A 22,187-nucleotide genomic window follows, 5' to 3' on the forward strand; every position below is an offset into this window, starting at 1 on the left:
TTAGTTCCATATGGTTTTCCATTGCTAATATTCTTCCCAGCTACCACTGACAGCTTTTATAATGTATTTACATTGCATTAATTCTTTGATCAAGTTAAAATTAAGAGATGAGCCTGGAATACCATAGATAGAAGTGCTTTTTTGCTACGATCTTTGGAGCTATGTTAAATAGACAGAACTTGCATGTGTAGTAATGGTATTTTCATTATAATTAGTATCTTACTGACAACAACTTAATTGGGCCTAACAATAATATATGTCAAATTCTCAATTACTGGCAGCAATTGCAGTTCTATCAAGAGTCAGAACCCCAATAGTGAATTTACTCTTGATAAAAAAAAAAAAAATAGAAGGAAACTTTGATTGGAAGAGGCAGGTCTATGTTAGCAATGCAGTTTTAAATTCCTAGAGGCTTTTCTGTGTTGGAAAAAGCCAATTAATTTCCTTCTAGAACTCAGAAACCTCGCTGGTTCTGTACAGCCTAACCCAATCTGTCTGTCCTCACTCACACGCTTCCATTATCTTGTCATGGCGTTTCCACCACTGCATGAGCCCATTTTCAACTGGTTTATGATGTCTCAACCCAGCCACTGGGCACAGTTCTCACTCCTGACTGGCATGGCCTGGGGAGGCCCAACCACCCCTTCTGATCTATCAGGTCTAGTAGCCCAATTTGCATCTAATTAAAGACAAATTAATGAAACTGTGTGGCCTTGGGCACAGATGTGTCTTAGATCATGGTGTTTTCACCTGTAAAAAAGAGAAGACTAAACTAGATGATTTCTAAGGGCAGAGGCGTCAGCATGGTGTGATTAAGGGTACCCGTTAAAACTACCTAGGTTTGCCAAGCACAGGGACTCAAGCCTGTAATCCCAGCACTTTGGGAGGCCAAGGTGGGAGGATTGCTTGGGCTCAGGAGTTTGAGACTAGCCTGAGCAAGAGCAAGACCCTGTCTCTACTAAAAAAATAGAAATTAGCTGGACATCTGAAAATATATATAGAAAAAATTAGCCAGGCATGGTGGCGCATGCCTGTAGTCCCAGCTACTCAGGAGGCTGAGGCAGTAGGATTGCTTGAGCCCAGGAGTTTGAGGTTGCTGTGAGCTACACTGATGCCATGGCACTCTAGCTCGGGCAACAGAGTGAGACTCTGTCTCAAATATATATATATTTTTTTTTTTTAAGCACTTAGAACAATGCCTTACACCAGTAAACATCATACAATATTTGATATACATATAAAAAAGGACATTCCCAATGATAAAACTATTTTATTTTTCTAATCCCCCTCCCCTCCCTACTGCATGGGATTAAGAATGGTGTTGGAGCGGGGGATGGTGGCGCATGCCTGTAATCCCAGCTAATCTGGAGGCTGAGGCTGGAGGATCCCTTGAGCATAGAAGTTCCAGACCAGCCTGGGTGATACAGAGAGACCCCATCTCAAAAAAAAAAAAGAAAGAAAGAAAGAAAAAATAAACTGTGGTTAAAAAAATTAAAAGATAGTTCTTTAAAAAAAGAATGGTGTTGGGAGAAGAGGATATAGTGAGGCTTATCCATTTCTTGGAAAAGAAAACAGCCCTAGTCATTGCTCCATTTTCTTATGATTCCACTCAAGGTTGTTGACCTTCCTGTCAATGGACAAAGGGAAATAATATTATCCAACAGCAGACTGGCAGTGGGTGGCCTGGGCTCCTGAAAAGTCACAGTGACTTCAAGCTGGACGTGCTTCAAAACAGTGCCAACTCATCGCACAATTCAACCAGGAATCAGAACATTGCTATCAGGACCCTTGGTACTTTCCTGACATGAGAAGGTCTTTTATCCACAAATGACTCCAACTGGTGACACTTCTTAAGTAAATAGAAATTTCAATAGTTTGGAATAACCCAAGTTCTTGAATAAACAGCATTTGCGCTACATTAAATTTACTATCTCCTACTTCAGATATTTCTTAATAATTTCTCCCTCTTCTAGAGGGCCAAGTTGTAGCAAAACTAGGACCTTCTCATTTAAGAGAATGTCACAGGAATATTTACCGAAAATGGGGTGTCTATTAGAAGCCCTGAAAAATGGCAAGTTCTCTTCCTCCACCTCAAGGAAGTGATAAAAGTGTGGCTTCTCCAGGGGATATCAGCCTATCATTTAAAAACGTGTCTCGTTAAATCCTCGGCTCCCAGTAGAGCCTCAGTGTATACTCAGAACTTTCTTAGAAATGACATCTGTCACTTCATAGAAAAGGTTTAATTGTTTTTCTTTCTCATTGATGAACACGATGTCAGCCATTGTTTCTCTGCCCCACTCAGCGTCCTGAAGGAGGGAAGAAACAACTGCCGAATGCGAGGTCTTATCTTTTTTTTTTTTACGTCTTAATGACCTGTGCTTTTCATGCTTCACAGTCTTTCGAGGGCAACAACAACTATGACACACCTGAGCTGCGGACTTTTCCAGCTCTTTCCACACGATTCATCAGAATCTACCCCGAGAGAGCCACTCACGGCGGGTTAGGGCTGAGAATGGAGCTGCTCGGCTGCGAAGTGGAAGGTAATTTCCATCTCCAGAGTTGCTTCTCATTCCCTACTTGTTTTTTTATTTCCTTTTTCATGCATTTATGCCCCTGATGATGCTGTCGCAAATTGCCACCCTTTCCCCCCCCCCCCACCCCCATGACCCTGCGTCTCTCGCGGCAGGGCGACTCAACACTCTGACACAGGCAAGGCAGCACCTTCAGGGTGCTACTTTTGTCTTGGTTGTTTGTATGACTGTCTTCAGATCCTATGGGCTTGTCTCTCTCAACTTTTTTTTTTTAATAATTTATTAAGGTAAAATTCACATAACATAAAATTCGCCATTTTAACTTAGTAGCATTTAGTACCTTCACAATTTAGTTGCACAACCACCACCTCTATCTAGCTCCAGAACATTTCCATCACTCCAGAGTCAAACCCGGTACCCACTAAGCGGGTAACCCGCTTGCTCCTCCCCCGACTCCTGGCACCCCCTGATGCCTTTGCCTTTTTAAATATTGTGTAGAGGTGTGTGTCTGATCCAGTTTCTGTGATGACAGTGTTGACTATCATCACACAGTGGCAGGGAGCAGCATTTGACAGACTAAGACATCAAGAGACATCATCTTGGATGAATTTCTTAGGCTGCTGCAGAGAAACAGGACTTTACATGAGACAATGTATATGAAAATACAGTGAAGTCTGTTTGGGGATGTTACCACATACACTTAGATTATTCTATGAAGGTCGCGTCAAATACAAATTCAGTTCACACATTGACCTCAGGGCTGCACTCTCTTTTAACATATAATGAATGAGATGAATGTTTTCAGTTTGTTATTGTACCATTTAGTGTCTTTGTGCACTAGAATCTGCCTTAGATGTGGGCATACGTGAGTTACCTACACCAGCTTTCTGTCTCCATAGAGGTCCTTCTGCAGCCTGGCTCAAAGGATGACTACTGTGGACATCCACATGTTACCTTTGAGCATCGATGCTCATGGTAGCTTTGAAGAATGCTTTTTCATATCTCCTCCTTGTGGTTTTAAAATTATTTGTGTTTTGAGCTGCCCAAATGTAATTACATTCCTGGACACATTAAATACCATAAAACTTTTCTTATTATGCACTACAAACTTTCAGCTATCAATCACCACACTACTGAATAATTCATCGCTACTTTTCAATGTGTTTATTTAAAAGCAAGCCATTAGCTCCCATTCTTTACTGTGTGGTTGTTTTCATATCTGTAGTCACGTCCTGGACTTCTAAATCATCCAGTCTCTATCAGCACACACCAGGAATGACCATGTGCCAGGGCTTAGACAGAGATGCCAAGAAAATGAGGGACGGGCAGACGGCACAAAGTGCAGATGCCTTGGTTCGGTTTCCTGGGAAGTGTGGTCATCTGGTAAAGCAAGTGTGCTGCTACGACGCAGGTCTTTGCCTGGGTTCTGGAAAGCAGCGCTGATTTAGGAGGTGGAGTGAATGGATGGGTGAAAAGACCAAGCCTGGTGGCAGTTTGCCAGTGTCAACTCTGTGGCGAGGCAGAAACTGTTGGTGAAAGGGATTTGGCTCCAGATGTTCCCAGGCACTCACAAAAGTGAGGAAGTTGCCCTGAGCTGTTTGAGAAACCAACATCTGGGGAAAGTAACATACCGTCCAAGCTTTTTAACGCAGTTGGTGAAAGGGAGTGCATTTCTTCTACTTTATATCAATTAATAGGCCCTTATTAAGTATGTACTCTGTGCCTTGTTCTACAGGAGACACCTAAAAAGGATACAGACAGAGGATTAAAGTCCAATCCAGTCTCCCATGCACGCCCATCCTATTTTGAGCTACCGCTTATATTTAAGAAACAATTAGAGAACCACGGAAGATAATACCTTTTCAAATACTAAAATTGGAGCAAACAAATCATTGGTTTTCTACTTTTTTCAACCTGATGTTGAAAAGTGCCCTGGGCCACTTCTAATGCGGAACTCCGCCCTTAGAAACACCATAAGGAATGCAGAAGAATCAGCAAAATGAATAGAGAGTTTAAAATACTTGAAAGTAGCACATTATCAAGAGCAAGGAGAGCTTAGGGAAGACAACTACCTGGATTGCCAGAAAGGAAGGCATCTACTGTTACAGTAACAGCAGTCAGTAGAGCCCAGAAGACATGGGTATGCGTTTTACAAAGTCTGCACTGCACGCCTACACGGTGTGTATGTTATCTGCACACGGTGATTTCCCAGTTATTATCGGTGTGTGTACTTCAGCAGCTGAACAAGTTGAAACTTAGCTATCTTTCCACATTTGTCCTAACTCTGCTCGGCACTTACGCGTCATAACAAACAGTGTCACATTTTTATTGAGAAAGCAACAGCTTCTGGCACATTCCTACTGGCCAGAAGCTACCAGAGAACAGTCCCTTCCCCCCATCCCAGCATCTTGTCTGTTTCTCAAACATCAAGAGAACTGTACATTATCTCAAATCTTGTAAAGTGAAATGTAATGCCCCAAACTGTAAAATATTAAACAGATTGCAAAAATGAGTAACAGACTGAAAAAAAAAAAATAGACTGAAGTAAATTGAAAAGACTTCAAAAGCAGTCTTTTGATTAATGTTGGCTACTCTTCAACTACAAATTCAAAGATATGGGAATACCGACCAGCAGTGGAATGCAATCCTACGAGGGTTCAGGTAAAATGACCCTCAGGATATCTGAGACAACTTCTCTCACACACCTGCTTTGGAGAGAGGGCTCCCAGGTTGAGAAGCTACTTAAAGAGAAATGGAATGACCCTTTAAAAAAAGAACAATATTGTACTAAACGTGAATGTTGAGACTCCCTTTGGGGGGGGAAATATAATATAAACTTAGCAAACTTAGTAAATACTACAAATATGAAAGAATTCATGACAAGTGAGTTCTCCAGCACCTTGAATATGAAAGGAAAAACAGTTCAGGGAAAATCTCTATCTTCAAAGCTCTCAACTCCAGGGTCATGAATAAATAGTCAGTGAGAATTCAAGAGCTTTTCAGAAAAAAAGGATGTTTACATAGATAACTACATATAAAATGCTAAGGCAGCCAACTCTACTCAACAGATATGAATCAAATACCAAAAAAAAAAAAAGCAATCTCTGATACATTCTGCAGAATCCAACTACATTTAGCTCCTGAAAGAGAGGCAAAGCATGTGCCTGGCCTTCTTACCGCAGATTAGAGTTTTCTGCAAAAGCCTTAGCAGATCCAACAGCCAGAGGCTGAGGATACATTTCGAAGGTGTGAGATAATAATCCCTGGATCTCATTTCAGCACCTACAGCTGGACCAACCACTCCCAACGGAAACCCGGTGGATGAGTGTGACGACGACCAGGCCACCTGCCACAGTGGAACAGGTGATGACTTCCAGCTCACAGGTGCAGAAACCATCTTCATCCCATTGCTGTGCCATTTCAGTTCATGTCGTTGTTGAGACCAGCGAATGCCTGTGTGTGTGCTCTTAACTCTGCATGGCATCGGGTGGGGGCAGAGCTGCCCCAGGAGGGGTGGCCTCCTTGCCAAGACACATGCATCTTCATTTCCTCATGCCATCCATGTAAACGAGTTGTTCTTAGTAGCCACAGCCATTTGAAACAATAATCCGAGCACTTTTCAGAGCTAAAGGCTAGGGTTGTCTTAACTGAATAAGAATTTCTCCATGGCTAAATGCGCTGAACTGAGTCCTCATCTTCAAGCCTCTCCTCCCCCCGCCCCAACACTTATGCCACAGCTGCATAACCACACACTTTAGAGTGTTTATTTTCATTTTTTCACGAGGTCAAGTTTTTTTTTTTTTTATTTTTTTAGTGAATCCTTTATCCAACTCACTGATGAAATTACGCCTGTATTTGAAATGCAGCTTTTAAGTTGGGATTTTGTAAATCAATTGACAGAATTTACAAAGGCAGAATTAGTTGTTTCCACATCACCACCGACTAGCAAATATGTCAGAGGTGGTGTGTGCCAAACGCCTCACTAATGAATCTACAGAGTTACTCCCTAATCTCCTAAAACCCTAAAAGCTAGAAAGTGACTTTCTCTTCCACTTTGGAATGGCAGAGGAAATGTTAAGCAAGTGGGGAAATGGGATTGCACCATTTGGAAATTGGCCAAGGCACTAGGATTTTCACCCTATTGTTGCAAAAGGTATCATGGGACCTTGACTGCCACCCGGGTCAAATGTGGTTCCATATAGCATCTGACTCTCATTTTAGATTAAACACAAGCCCTTGAATGCAGGTCTGTATTTTTACCCAGAAGGGACTCAGCCCACATAATTAATTTCCACAGGCAAAACTGAAGGCGTTACCATGTAACTTCATAATAAGGCCATGTTATTGGCTAACACATTAGTGCAAAATCTAGAAGGAACTGTCCTGCAGTACATTTCCAGCTATTTCAAAAGCTTATCTCAGAAGGAGCAAGAGAGCTCTGCACTCCGAAATGGAAAGGGTAAAAAAAAAAAAAAAAAAATCTAGCCCAGAAATTTAGTGCTGTGAACCGGGTTTATATATAAATCCTACCTCCTGAAGCTGTCTCTTTCCAAATTTCTAGGATAATCCCTTAACATTCATGTGGCCAATAAATGTCACATCACTATGGGCTTTTGAATGCAAATCTTGTATCTCAGTAGCCACAAGCCACAAAAATTACTTTAATTACTGCAGAGGCATTTTCTGTGTAAGATGTTAAGATGTCAAGTTCAAGTTGAAAATCCTATAGCTGATGGAAAAAACAGAGTACCATTCTGTGACCCAGGTCCTCTGGAACCTTCTGGGGGTTGCCTGTAAACACCCTGCCACAAACCTCAGGCTGTTTTGTGGACGCCGTCACACATCTTTGGTGAAATTTCTCATAAAAAGAAATGACTGCAGTATCACAATATACACTTTTCAATTGCCCTCTTGTGGAGGGGGTTCTTTTCTTTATAAACCCTAAAGTGGTCAGTTAATATTGATTAGAAACAAAGCCACAGATTTACTCCTCATATCAGAAAAAGCAGCCTTCTCATTTTTGCATTAGTTCATGACTGAATCAATTGAAACTGAAGCCTTTGAATGAAACAGGGTATGTTCGCCTGGAGCAAATTGTGTATGGCAGCGAGTTACAAACCACAGAAAATGGGTCATTTATCGTGGAAACACTGACAATGCTTTAAAAGTACAAAGTGTTTTGCTTTTACCTACAGTGTTTAAATTATTTCTTGGGTAGGTAGAAGAAAGTTCATTCCAATTTTTTCTCACATATTAGCATGGCAAAAAAAAAAAGTTATTTTCTCAGACAAGCACATTTGTCTCACTAATTCTACAAATTCCTGCATATATTAAGAACCTCTGGGGGTGTTAACGCCCACCCCCCAGCCACCCGGTCCAGAAGAGGTGATTTTTAAGAAGACATTCTCATGTTTCATATTTATTGCCTGAAAGCCAATTTTTCCTTTTTAAAAAATTCATTTTACTTTGCAAAGCTATTTGTTATTCTTTTCTGAAAGTAGTTGTGCTCACATATAATTGTTGTCAAGGAGCAGACACCTCACCTAACCCAGGTACCTTTTTACATCTAAACAACACACCCCCTGTGCTCGTATGCAACGTTGTGTCCTTTTCACTAATTCTGGTATAACTACAGAATTTACTGTGAGAACTACAAATTTTGTGTGTTCGTTCGGTGTGATGAAACCAAACCGTGAGCATTCTCACTTTCACCCGTGTAGGTGGGAACATGGAAATTGGGATCAGTGCCATCTTTGGTGGTATTTAGTTTCTTAGGATGGGGGGTATTGATTTAATTTCTTCTGGGGTGACCTATTTGTGTATAGAAGGGGAGAAATATTGTAGGAAAATGCTCATTATTTACAAACACCTTTGAATTCCAGGTGAACGGTAGCAAATGCATGGAAATAAACAGAGACTTTGCTCTCCTATGTTTGCTTGCCAAGGTCAAAATTCTCCCTCAAAGTTACTCATTTGCAAATGCCTTTGAAGTCATTAGATAATACAATTGGCTTCAAAGGCAGGGGGAGGCCAAATTTCACATTGGATCTGTGTGTGTGTGTACCCAACAGCGGAATTTGGCCCCCAACCTATAACAAAACTGATAATGCATATCGGTTTTAAAAAGTGAATTTTCACCTTGAATCTTTCTCCTCTAAGCCCACTGGGAACAGAATGCTAATGTATTCTGGCCTCCCTCCAATTCTGCCATTACAGATTCACCTTCCTAACCCATAATATATGTAATTCTCTTCCCACTGCCTGCCTTATTGAGGCCATGCACACGTGTGACCACTCATCCCCATATTTACTGGGAGATCCGGGGGTAGCTGCTACAGTCAATTAGCTCAGAAATTCGAAGACCATTCCAAGAGCACGATTTTACGGCTCTCTGATTCATACTATGGATGTGTGACATGATTTCCGATCCAGGGACGCTGTAGCATAGGCCTGGCCCCGATAAAGATCACCACAAGTCTTCATTGATTGATGCTATTGGAAAGTGTATAATTTTGGCATCTCATGACCACTTCCAGAACTTTCCATAATAGTCTTGGGCCTGCCTCACTCCTTCACCCTGAATTAGTCCTGTACTTTTCTCAAGGTAACAGGCTCCCTCTGACCACCTCCAACCACAATCTGCATCACAGATACACAGGAGAAAAAGGTTTCTCAAGCACAGTCATAAACAGCAAACTGCTCTTTCCCAAATGTAGTGGATTATAAGACTCACCTGAGAAGCTTTCAAAAAAAAAAAAACCAAAACAGATTTTCAAGGTCTGACCCACAGAGATTCCAGTTCTCAGGTCTGGAGAGGATAGGTCAATAGGAAACTGCAATTTCAGCGAGCATTCAGGTGATACCTATGATCCGGCAAGTTTGAGAACACTGCTTGGAAACAAGTATAATGATGGAAAGTGGAAAATGGGTGAGTTAAGACACAGAATAAGAGAAGGTGAAGCTAAATCTCAGTAAGGTCACAGCCTGTCCCCCTGTCCCCTGACCAGGAATGCCAGAGGAGACCTGACTGATTGAAAGCACACAGTGTTCAGGATATTATTTTCTCAATCTCCTGGTTCCTTAGGACTGCAGAGGAAATGTTTCTCCCCTTCCCCTTCTCCTGCTGCCTCCCACAGCTTCTCCAAACCACATACTGGGCAGAGTGTTTGTCCTTGGGAAAAATAAACAACCACAACAGCCAATGAAAGGAGGAACTCTACCGTCCACTCTAAACCTTCAGTTTTCCAGTTTTTAAAATAGATTGTGGGGACCGGCCTTGCAACTTCCCTGAAGGCACACATCTGAAACTGTGGAATACAATTCGAAGCTCAGAGGTCTGGGTCAAGTTTAATACCCACGTCACCGAGGACATTGAGAGGCCTTTGCCTTTCACTGTTGCAATTGTATGCCACTCTCAGTCTGGGAGCCAGAGGATGCCCTTGGAACAAAGTCTCCAACTCTTCATGCCTTCTGCATGCTTCACAAAGAAATGTGTTAGAATATATTGTGCACTTGGAACTTGCTAAGAGAGTAGATTTTTAAGTGCTCTCACCACCAAAAATGTATGTGAAATAGTGCATATATTAATTAGCTTGATTCAGCCATTCCACAAGGTATACATATATCAAAACATCGTGTACACTATAAATATATACAGTTAAAAATTTTAAAAAAGTGTGTTAGGTACAAAAAAATAACGGTTTGTTTGAATTTAATATTGTGGTGAGCAAAATATAAGTGAAACAATGACTGTTGTTGGAATTAAAGAAGGGATTGTCTTCAGAAAATGTTTGCCTCTGATAGAGGTATATAAGCATACAACATCTCTCTCCTGCAAATTATCTACCGTTTTCTTATTTTTTATGTTATTGGTTTTGTTTTTCAGGTGGTACCACCGTGTTGAGCACAGAAAAGCCGACAGTATTAGACAGCACAATACAATCAGGTATGAAATAAAATCTAAAATGTGGTATATTCCATGTCCTTGGAATGTCCTCCCCCCCACCACGAAAATAGCGCACTGCCACACTTCTTGGTTTCAGCTTCCCCGAAAGTCCTAGAAAGAGAGATGCCGCGCAGCATCTGGTCTCCAAGCGTGAGCCGTAAATATTGCTCTCCTTTCATCCGCACGTACATGCAGCAGGGAACGAGATTTCCTTCCCCATCAGTAATTGCCAAATGGTGACAATCCCAGCTCTCCACGGAAGGAACTGAGTAACATACTTTGTTTAAAAGCAGCACATCTAGGACATGGGTTGTGTTTGCAAACTAGAGGAGAAGGAAATCACGCAGGCAGCACAGCCTGACTATTTATTTTCATCGCGATCCTGCAAAAACCAAGACAGGCAAAGTTTGTCAGTTTTGCCTGCCACGGAGTTGGCAGTTTTACAACAGCGTTTCCAGTGGGTGTGCCACGAAACGGGGTTCAGGAAACCGCAGTTTATAGTTGTGCAGGGGGAGAGGGGCGCCCTTGGGAACTGCTCCTCCTCATCCTTTTATTAATAGAAAAGCGTAACGACTTTTAAAGCCCACAGTTTGCTGTTTACCAGGGGCCAGTCGTGGTTAAACAGCGTGGCCTTCCTCTTGCACGCTTTTGTTTTTTGTTAGTATTCTGTGAAATTCTTCCCCACAGACACACGCAGAGGGAAACGGGGGGTATAAATAATCAGAGGTTTGAAATACTTTAAAGTTAATCATTAGAATGAGGTGAACAGGTCAGTTTTCCAGCTTCTCCCATTTCCTTTATGGGAGCTCACTCAGCCTGGGCCTCCACAGTCATTTATTCGTGGGGCGTGTGGTGTATATCAATGTTTCCTCAACGGTACGACTCTACCGGCTAGGCAGACAGTAGAAAGGGCTGCTCTAATTAGTATGCTTCCTTAAAGGATGCTGTCACTGTTTGACCTGATTAAACTGCAAAACAAACTTCTCTTCAGTTGAACTTAACCCCAAGTTGCCCTGTGGCTGACAAAACCCATGCTACCACCAAACACCCCCAGATACCAAAAGATGAAACAGTATTCACCTAAATGCCAAAAAACACTGTTGTCCTGCACACATCTTTTGAAGTTATAAGATGTGGCCTTCAGAGACGGTGTAGCCGCCTGGTATACCTGAAGCTCCCTCACGAGGGAAGCCCAGCCTCTCGCTGGCTTCCTACCGTCCCTGGGTGTTCTCACCCCTCGGGATGGTTGTGGAGAAAGGATGCTAACTGCCTGAGGCCCCTCTGCGCCCCTCTGGAACAGGGAAAGAGAGGTGAGGTGAATAAATGAAGTTCTGATCATGTAGCAAACATTTTTACTGTTGTTTTAGTTTCTTCTCTTGCCAGAGAAGTAATTAAAGCCACTATGAAGTTGCCAGCTAATATGCTTCATCTGAGCTCTCTTCTCCTTGCTTATTAAAAGAGCTAGGGATCATTAAAAAAATGAAAGTGAACAGCAGCTGTAGAGAAAATGGAACGTTCTGTCGGATTCCAAAACTGAGATAATCCTCCCTGAACGTTCAAGGTCTGTGTTGTCAGAGCAGACACAATTTTGTTGACACATTGATCTGTGCATGACCTCAAGGTCATTCCCATGATGGCTTCGCGGAGGGGCCAGTCGGTCCTCTCACAGGGTCCACTGTGGTCAGAGGGCAGGTGAACACATCAGGAAACCAGTAAGACCCATTGCTCCCAGCGTCTGAACCAGTTCAGTTCAGACCACACTGGCTTACTGATCAGGGCTGGTCCAGTCCGGTGTGAATTTGATGGTCAGCCCAGTGTCCTTTGCGAAGGGACTTGGTTTCCTGTTTTTCCATTGTGGGTCTTGAGTCTGGGCTCCAAGTCCTTGTTTGTTGGTAAAGGACTGTGTGACCTCTTTGGGAGGAGTTCTGTTGGTTGTCACCTTCTCGCTAAGCCCGTGCACAGAACACTGCACAAGGACCCGAGCATGCTTTGAGTCAGAGGTCAGGTCTACCATTGGCCAGCTCTGGGCTGTCCAACCAGTGGTCAGATTCACCTAACTGATGCTTTAATCCACACGGTTGTGCAGGTTTCAGATTCTCCAAGCGTCTTCACGAGCAGCAGTGAATCAATCGACCCCTAAACCTTCCTCATAATTCAATTTTTGCTGAAGCCATTATAGACTCAAGCAGAGTCTTAAGATTTCATTTTGAGGATTTTTATCAATATAATAAACTCGGTGGGTGTATAATATTCATATACTGTCTGGATTGTAAGCAGATGCATAAAAGGCTGTTAATGGTCTGCCAGGAACTGATGAGAAACTGTGCATTTTTAATCCAGCTCTCTCTGGCCAGGGCTCTTAGCCTCTGAAGATCTTCCACCATTTCTATGGCAGCTCAGAGGCTGTTCGTAACCTGTGATTACATGGGCCTTGGCACCTCCACTTGTTTGGACCGAAAGACCAGTCCATGAGTAACCGAGTTACCATACTCCATAGAAGTTTGGAATACAAGATTTAAAAAATTAAATCCTTGTGCACATACAGGGTGCTAATGATTCAACTTCAGGCAAGATGGGCTCAGTAAGCACAGCTGGTCCTTGCACTCAGGGGCTATAAATTTGTTTTAAGTTCAGAATATTGTTTCCTGCTATTTTTAAGAGTCAAGAAGGGATTTAGCCAGATTATTCCCATTGAATGTAATGAGAATTGTGTGCAGCTTCAGGGCCTGGGTAGTATTTTGCAACTTAAAAGTCAATAGTCCTATATGTTCATTTCTTTAATTCATTCGTCCGTTTGTCCATTTAGTTTTTTTCCTCTTCCTTTCTCTCCCCTTTTCTCCTCTCCTCTGCCTTTGTCTCTTTCTCTCTCTCTTTTTCTTTTTCCTTTCTATAAATGTTTATGGGTATTTTGTGTGATTCATTAATTGACTTTCTAGAGCCAGGCTTCAATGTTCAACATTGAGCTACTCCCTCCACAACAAAAGGCATTGATTTAAAAACGTTTCTTTTAAATAAACAAGATTGCCGTAAGACAAAAAGATATAAAAGAGCCATAAAATACAAAAAGTTGGAGCAGTTTGTGTTAAATTCACAGGCTTGGAAAGGACATTGGAAGGTAAAGGCGGACTGTCATTCACTACAGCGAGGAGAGATGCCTGAAACATTTTTTTCAGTGTCCTAGTCGTTACAGAAATATCCAAGTTCATATATTTTATGATATCATCAGAATATTAATAGCCACCATAATGGATGATGTGGTTTTTCTGTACTACACAAGAAATTTAATGTATTACTCGGGCAAATATAACCAGAAATGCGTGTGCTGGGATGGCTGTCTGCCCTCCTGTATGTGCATGTCTTGTAAAGTACATTTAAGGAGAAAAACCAAAACCACACACACATTAACATTTTCCAATATTAACATTTTCTACCATGAGATTATGCAACAGTACATTCCAGGGTCACGGGCATTGACGTCCAAGGTTGCTCAACCATCCAGTCACCGTTCGGTTGAGTGTACTTCATCTGCATAATTCAATCTTGCTGCGCAAAAGTGTGGTAAATTTTGGAGAGGGTTTCTCATGCCTTAAGAAGTCCTATTTCATGGTTATGATAGACTAGACATGAAATATCTCTCTCCAGTGACACTACAGCTGTGAAATACAGCCCCTTTGCTCTAACTGTAAGTGTGCACATTGTGTACAGCCCATGGTTTACTGGTATACTTTCCCAAACTGGCTCTGTCCGCCCTTTGGGAGGTGACATTGTCGTTGGGAAAATCCAACCTGCTCAGTTTTGACAATTTCTAGGGTGGGTTCCTTCCACAATTTGACATTAGCACTTGAAAAGAGTTCCTCGGATACTAAAAATGCAAAGTAAATCACCCTTATCTGTTCAATAAATCTTGCCATTAAAATTCCTCCTGCCATTGTGCCGGTGGGGGAGGGGCGGTGGCGACCAGGCTCCAATGAGGAGGAGGAGGAGGAGGCGCGATGCTTTGTGTTAAACACTTGGGCAAGTTAAAGAAAAGCTCACAGCGAGATACGGTCTCAGCCAAATACAGCATATAATACCAGACTTCCCTTATTGTTCACAGGGATTCTTTTGAGGCTTATTTTTAAGTTCAGTTGGCCAGAGGCGCTGGTCGCCTCCCTGTCCGTTTCAATGCCGCCATCTCGTGGACTGCCTGAGCTCAATGACAAGTGGAGCTTCATTAGAGAAAACAGCCGTTTTTGTGTCTTTCACTTTATATGGAGGGGATGGGCAGAAGCCTGAGAATTTGCTCTTTAGAAGGATTTTTTATTGTTCACTCACATGTACCAAAACAAATCCCAAGTATCAATGATTTCATTCTTCCCGTACTTAAAAAGTGGAGCTCCTTTCAAAAGAAGAGGATGCATCAGAACAATAGGGCTATTGGTTTTTAAAAACACTGTGATCAGGTAGCACCTTGTAGGACAGGGGAGACAAATCGTTCCTGCAGACTCATTCACTTTCTTTCTCAGATTTCCAAGGAAGCATGTTGAGCATTAAAAAAAATAAAAATAGGTCACTATTTCAATGTGCTTTGGCTTTGCCTGACCTTGCATTGAGATTTTAAGCGGGGCAAACAATTTATATGTAAATTTAGAAATTCACCAAAAAAGCAAAAAGTTTTATATTGAAATTAATTGACCTGATGAGAAAGCACAGAAGAAAATAATAATCATCATCTTAGGAAAATGCTTCTGAGATTTCTACCCTGACACTAAAGAACTAAAGCATCAGCTGTTGAGGTGGGACTAGGACGAGGCAGTCTGCCAATTCACTTTTCCAGACTTTTGAAGCTCCCAGGTCAGGCTCTAATTAAGATTCTTTTCATTAGTGGATATCAATTTATATGATTCATCCTCAAGAACAGAGTACCTTTCATATTAAATATTGTGCAAATAGGAAGAATGCGGCAGATGTCATATACATGCTTTGGAAAGTAGCTTTCCTGAATATTTTATGGAAACCCAATTTGTCAGGCTGTGCATAATCTTTTTAAAGCTGGACTAAAAAAAAAAAAAAAAGAAAGAAAACTTTACTAAATGTGATTTTGCAAACATTTTGACATCCCCATGCATCTTTTGGTTTCCTGGTAATCCTGGATTTTGTGGCTTTCCCAGAATTTTCGAACAGATGTGAGGTTGTGTAAATCGTGCTTTCCATGAACAAATGAAGGGCCTTTCTGACCTGAAATGATTAAATTTGTCTTTCTCTGCTTGCCTCTATTTTTCCTTTCCACCCACGGAAGAGTTTCCAACATATGGTTTTAACTGCGAATTTGGCTGGGGCTCTCACAAGACATTCTGTCACTGGGAACACGACAATCACGTGCAACTCAAGTGGAGTGTGCTGACCAGCAAAACAGGACCCATCCAGGATCACACAGGTAACAGAGAGCTTGTTGCGGCCCCAGGGCTTTGCAAATTCTCTTTGAATCGGAGAGGGTGTTACTGGAGAGGGTTTCTGGTGCCTGTGAATATTTTTTTGACTCATGCTTTCATTTTCTGGAATTAACAAGGTCTCTTTGCCCAGGAGAGATAAGCTTGGTGCAAGTAGTAGGAATGAATGCTGATTAAACTTGGCCACTGATTGGCCTCCCTGGAAAACAGCAAAATGTATGAATCGGTACTTACCTCGTGCTTTTTCTGAACTTCTTATTATGGGCCATGTCAAACATATTCAAAACTAGAAAAGAAATAGTATAATGAACCCTGTAGGTACCTAACCCTGCTTCGGCAATTATCAAATCACAGGAGTCTTATTTTGTCTCTCTCATCCCTGACTCTGGATGATTTTCAGGCAAGTTCAGGTATATATTATGGCATCTCATTCATCTTTACATCTAAAGAAGCAATAAGCAAATCCAACACTTGCTCCTTCTTGGCCCCGAGATGAAAAAGGCAGGGTGGGGATTCTTATTCTTTTGGGAAAAGATTTTTAAGTTGAGCCCATTTCTGCTGAGCAGGTAGAAACCTCAGTATGCCCCAGCTCACGACCTGTCCCGCTCCTGCCTTATTTTCTTTTTAAGATGAATTGTTGGGGGAGGAATGGGTTGGGAGACAGAGGGAGCTGGGAGCCACTCTAGTGAACTTTTATCCAGTCCCATCCTGTTTTCCTCCTGGTCATTTGATCGCCCAACTTGAAGTATGGCATTAAAAAGCATCAAATGCCCAATCTGCAAACTTCGTTTACACAGGACTGCTTACTCAAGCAGTGGCTTCCCAAAAGGTACCCCAGAGGGGCATTGGCTGATGCTGGGAAACCTCATTAAATCCTCCCCACACTGGTGCTCCGGGTGTGTGAGTCAGTGGGCCGATGAGTGGGCCAAGAGTACTTCATGCCTTTTCCTTTTTGTGGTTCACTCTTTTTCCCAGTGAATGTAACCATTAAATAGGTTGAATAGGCCTCCTTCCACCACGGCTACCTCCTCGCCTAATGAGAATGACAAGGAAATTGGATAAAATTGGACTCCTTCAATTCTGAGACACTTTCAATTGAATCTTAAGACAAGCAGTTTTAGAAAACTTAAAATACTTTGACTGTAAGTGGCACTGTACATAGAAATGGCATCAAATTAACTAAATGCAATTAGCTGAAATGAAGGCGGTAATGGTGGAAAAATTGATGCAGAGTCAAGCAAAATAGCGCAGTAGGATCTGACATTCAAAGGAGGTTAAAAGCTATGTTAGCCAGAGACAAAAGCTAAAAGGCTTGCAGAAGTAAAGTGCTAATTGAGAAAATGAAGACAGAGTTCCTGACCCAGAACTGCGATGAAATCCTTGAAAGGGAAAATATCAGTGCTTTATGTGTTGGAGTATCAGAAAAGGAGGGCTTGTCTTCGATTCCCAGCTGAGAAGTGTGATTCTTTGAGAAGGGGTTGACTCTTTTGTTCTCCCAGCCACCCAGATTTACTCGGGCTGTAGTGCCAGGTCAGCTCTGACTAGAAAGAGCTCCCCCACAGCTCCAGAAACACGATCATTTGTTGAGAGAGATGGGTGAGCCCGAATCTGAAAGGCAGGAACTTGTTAACAGGGAAAAAAAAATCTAGATGAAAAGTGCCCTACACACCCATAGCTCCTGTGCACAGACCTATCAGAGAGTAGTTGGCACTTTTTTATAGTAATATTTGGTGACACTTTGCAAACCAGACATTGAGGGTTTTGTTTTGTTTTTTGTAATTAACATTATCTAGGAAGAATGTCCTGCTACTTAATGTTGAGTTTATTTCAAGGAATCTCACATGCTTGGTTTTCTGTATCGGGCCTCTTAAGACTGAAACTATCTATGTTCCTCCTTATGGAGGGTTCCTGAACTCTGGCATCTTTCCTGGCCCCCTGAGCAAATGTTACTTGAGGAGCCCTGTTGCGTGGTGGATGCTGTGTTGAGCACTGGGGGTCCAGGTGTGAAGGAGGGAGTCCCCAGGCTTGAGGACCTCGCGGTCTGGCTGTGGGTGGGAAGCCAGTACAGTGCCGTTGGGGGAGGGTGTCCAATAGCAGAGGCCAGATAGGATGGCAAAAGGTGACATAGGACGGGACTGAGAAAGCGGTCATGTCTCAGAGGCCATCTAAGCTAGGCTTGTTTTGCTGGATCTCGAGTGGTGTGGCTTGGACAGAGTCCTTCTGGGAAGCAGAGAGAGACACAGAGCATGCGTGGCCTTGGGAGCTTGGTGAAGAAGTGAGAACAGGCTGAAGGCAGCGAAGGGCCCCTGCAGAATTCTAAGCAGAGGAGAGACATCAACACGTCTTTGAAAGACCACAAGGTCAGCAGGGCAGGGGCCATGAGTCATTCTTGGGCAGCCCCTACCCTCTGCCTATGCCCAGTTCTCTCCTTCTACCACCTGCTCTCTGGCCTCAAGGAAGCTCAACAGATGGGCTCAAGAAGTGGGCTCGATACACGTGTTTCCTCCCGGCAGCATTGCCAACTGCAGTCTTTTTCCATCAGATTAGCGGACAGGAGCAAGATAGGTATGTTTTTTCACGGTCCATCCTGGTGGACTCATCTCGGTAAAATGGCTCCATCACACAGACAGGTGAGGGTGGCTTAGTAAATCAGGAGGTTGAAACAAACTCAGGAGTGACTGCATTGGCTCCGTCACAGGGACGCTCTGCAAAGGCAGGGAGTGCGAGAGACGTCTTCCAGTATCAGACGTACTGCTGGAGCGTGGCTTATTTCCACACTTCATTTATGATTCCACCCTTTGGCTTTAATAAGAGTGTTATGGTGGGATCTCATGGAAGCAGCCAGGTAAGGAAGGGAAGGAAGCTGCTGGCTAACACATCCGCACCCACCTGGATGCTGTTGACGCAGGTGAGCGGACAGGACAACGTACCCACATATGCACAGTGAAAAAGTCCTATACAAACACACAAGTCTCTTGGGCAGCAAACACAACATCCCGCTGCCCACGAATCAGATTCGCACCTAATCAGGTGAGGCGTTAGAGGAGGTGATTTCTATTTGCAGAGCCAACAGTGAAACATGAGTTGTGTGTTTAGACCAGGTGGTGGCAGGAGGAAATGTTCCCACTGGGGGTAATTAAAAGCAAAGCCAAGACAAAGTTCTTGCAGCTCGGCAAGTGTCTACGTTGCCAAAGTGGCAGGTTCTAATGAGCCTCCGCAATACACCCTTGCCTCTCCTCAAACCAGGAGCCACATCAAACAGAAAAAGCGGGGCATGTGGTAGATCAAGTTCTCGGGTGTGTTTAAGGAGTCTATAAGCCATTCAGATGAACTAGGGGAAAAATCATCTGAACTTGAAAAATGAAAAAAAAAAGATCACGCTAGATTATTAGGAAAAACTGCAGGTTTATTATTGTGGAGCAGTCATAGTGACCAAAATATCATCACTGCTGCGGTGATGAATAAGGTACATCTCAATAATTCCATTTAATGTCTGTGTTCACGTGGGTGCTGCTGAGCGAACTTAAAGTTACATGGAAATAAGGATTCTTCTTAGAGAGTCAGACATCCTTGGTTGAGGCTGTGCACAGACTGGGCTTCTGTCTGCAGTGGTGCAAAGGCTAATTTGAGTCACAGCCTGTGTCCACATGACAATGTGTTCCAAATACGGAGTGTCCAGATGGGTGCTGTTTTCCAGCCTTCCCTTAATCAAATGTCCATTTGCAGAAGCTTCAAGCAGGGCCACAAGGTCCCCGACAACTGTGCACACTGTTCCCTTTCTGCTGAGGATTTGGCTTCTTGCTGCTCTCAGCTCAGGAGACTTCTGAGTAGTGGAACTTGAAAGAATCATAAATCTGGCCACTCTCCCTAACACAGTTTTTTGTCACAGCAGGAGATGGCAACTTTATCTACTCCCAAGCTGATGAAAATCAGAAAGGCAAAGTGGCCCGCCTGGTGAGCCCCGTGGTCTATTCCCAGAACTCCGCCCACTGCATGACCTTCTGGTATCACATGTCGGGTTCCCACGTCGGCACACTGAGGGTCAAACTGCGCTACCAGAAGCCAGAGGAGTATGACCAGCTGGTGTGGATGGCCATCGGACACCAAGGAGACCACTGGAAGGAAGGGCGAGTCTTGCTCCACAAGTCTCTGAAACTGTACCAGGTGTGCCCCTTTTCCTAGGCTGGGGAGGGCGGTGGCTTTAAGAACACTGGGATGATATTTTGAAGATCATGCAAGTAAGATGCAAGAATTAATTCCAAAAATTATTGGCGGTGTTTCCCAACCCTGAGCTATTGCTACAACAATGCTCATCCTGGTAGCAGATTTCACAGCCTCCTAGATTACAGGAATAGAACCAGTTGGCTGAGAGAGAGAGAGGAAAGTACATTTTTGTAATCTATTTCTGGGCTGTCACGTGTATCATTTCATTTATTTGCTGCTTTTGCACCCTTTTTAAAGTTTGTACGATAAAAAGAGGATGGGAAGAAGTTGTGTGCCATCTCCAGGCAGCTAACGTGGATGGACGAGCGAAGTGTGTGCTTCTATGAATGCAAAATCTGATGAATGTAATTCATGTGCTGTAGCTTGAGCCGAACAAGCATTTGTAAACACCGCTATGTGGGACTAGCATTTAAATATTGTGAAAATGATCTCGTTTTCTTAGGTGATTTTTGAGGGCGAAATCGGAAAAGGAAATCTTGGCGGGATTGCTGTGGATGACATTAGTATTAATAACCACATTTCGCAAGAGGACTGTGCAAGTGAGTATGAGTTGCTGTAGAAACCAATGGAGCTCTTTCCCTGGGCAAGAGTCTTTCCATGTGATGGTCTTTGTCTTGCTCATTGAGACCTAGAATTTCGGTGTGGGGTCTAGGCACATGATATGAAGTGTGTATTCTGATGAAACAGGGCATAAAATCAGGCCAACTTACCTTGAGTAGCTCCATCACTCACCTAACGTAGTTCCTTTAGAATGTCTGCTTGGTACCTATAAAACTACATAAATGATGTGGAATCCAGAGATCATAGCAAAGAAGAAAGAGTATGCTTACAAGCTATCTGTGCCACACCAAAACATTTTGATGAAAAGCGGAAAACTTAGACATCTGGATGATTCCAAATATCTGAATGTATAAACAAAAACAGCAGGCATTTGAAAATTTTGATCACACTGAATTTAATTAAGATTACATTGTTATTGAATCATACAGGACATAAGTCTTTGCTTTATTGCAAATGAGTAGCTGTTTCTGACTCTAAAAATAGATGAAATGGCTTAAAAGAATCAATGGAATTCAGAGACTTTGCCTAGTATTTCAGAGTTAGTCTTTATCGGCCTGGTACTAGGTAGATAAATGACATAGAAAAACCAATTCATATTCCCTAGTTCTTGATATATAATTACAAATAGCATCACTAATGGCAGTGTAATAGCATAGTAATTAGTCTTAAGCTCCATTTGCTACACTTAAACTTTTGTTATATATCATTACATAATAAGATGTTATTTATAACAAAATGGGATCTGCCTATTGGACAAATTTAAGACAAAGGAAGCCTGTTGGCTATAATGGGTTTTTGGTCATTTAGGCAACTTACAAAGCTTTTATTGTATAGCATATTGAATATACATGATCCCTAAAGTGGCAATAATTTGATGGGATCAATTGAAGAAATTGGGCAAAAAAAAAAGCAGTGAATAAAAGTCTGTTTTATCACACTATGTAAGGAAATCTGCTTAATGCCACCCTACTTAGCAAATCTTCACAAAAGTAAGTCTTAATATTTCAGTGTAACTGCTTTACAGATTACCCACATTCGAGTCTATGCTGCTGTTAATATGTGTATTTCATGTAGTTACACAATGGATGTAATATCACTGCTTTCTTGTTCCAAGATGAGAGGGATGATGGTGATATTTTTGAGCTGTTGAGAACAAACTCCACAAACTAAAACAAAGAAGTGAAATCCAGTTCAGTTCAACAAGTTTTAACTGACCGCCCACCATACGCAAAGCACCATGCCAGGGCTGCAGTGAATGTACCTGGCTAAGATAACTCTGTGAGCCTTTTTCTCTTCATGGGATCTGTCCACTTAGCTGCGGTTGCCACCATGCATTGTACTGGGAAAATCAAGACAAGGGCTCCACTAAAACACTTTATTTATGTTGCTACCAATAACAGTATGCCTGAGATCATTGTATAATGATTCATCAAACATGTATTCACCAACATTTAGCCATGGATGCTGTAAGATTTTCAACTAATTATTAGTCATTCA

The 22,187-nt window shown here is 42.4% G+C and overlaps 1 protein-coding gene across 6 annotated transcripts in view; it reads left to right on the forward strand.

Annotated features, from left to right (window-relative positions):
• The window catches only part of NRP1 (neuropilin 1), a 133,014-nt gene that overhangs the window by 105,276 nt on the left and 5,551 nt on the right, over positions 1 to 22,187 (forward strand). For 2 of the 6 annotated variants that reach the window (XM_045535860.1, XM_045535901.1), the window contains exons 10-15: positions 2,396 to 2,540; positions 5,811 to 5,915; positions 10,417 to 10,476; positions 15,755 to 15,892; positions 19,798 to 20,069; positions 20,572 to 20,668. In XM_045535860.1, coding sequence (XP_045391816.1) covers positions 2,396 to 2,540; positions 5,811 to 5,915; positions 10,417 to 10,476; positions 15,755 to 15,892; positions 19,798 to 20,069; positions 20,572 to 20,668 — 817 coding nt within the window. Of the gene's footprint in view, positions 1 to 2,395; positions 2,541 to 5,810; positions 5,916 to 10,416; positions 10,477 to 15,754; positions 15,893 to 19,794; positions 20,070 to 20,571; positions 20,669 to 22,187 lie in introns of all 6 variants that reach the window. The other 4 variants (XM_045535850.1, XM_045535891.1, XM_045535881.1 and 1 more) reach the window with 3 other exon arrangements.

This window comes from Lemur catta, chromosome 1 (genome assembly GCF_020740605.2).
Source record: "Lemur catta isolate mLemCat1 chromosome 1, mLemCat1.pri, whole genome shotgun sequence".
NCBI lineage: Eukaryota > Metazoa > Chordata > Mammalia > Primates > Lemuridae > Lemur > Lemur catta.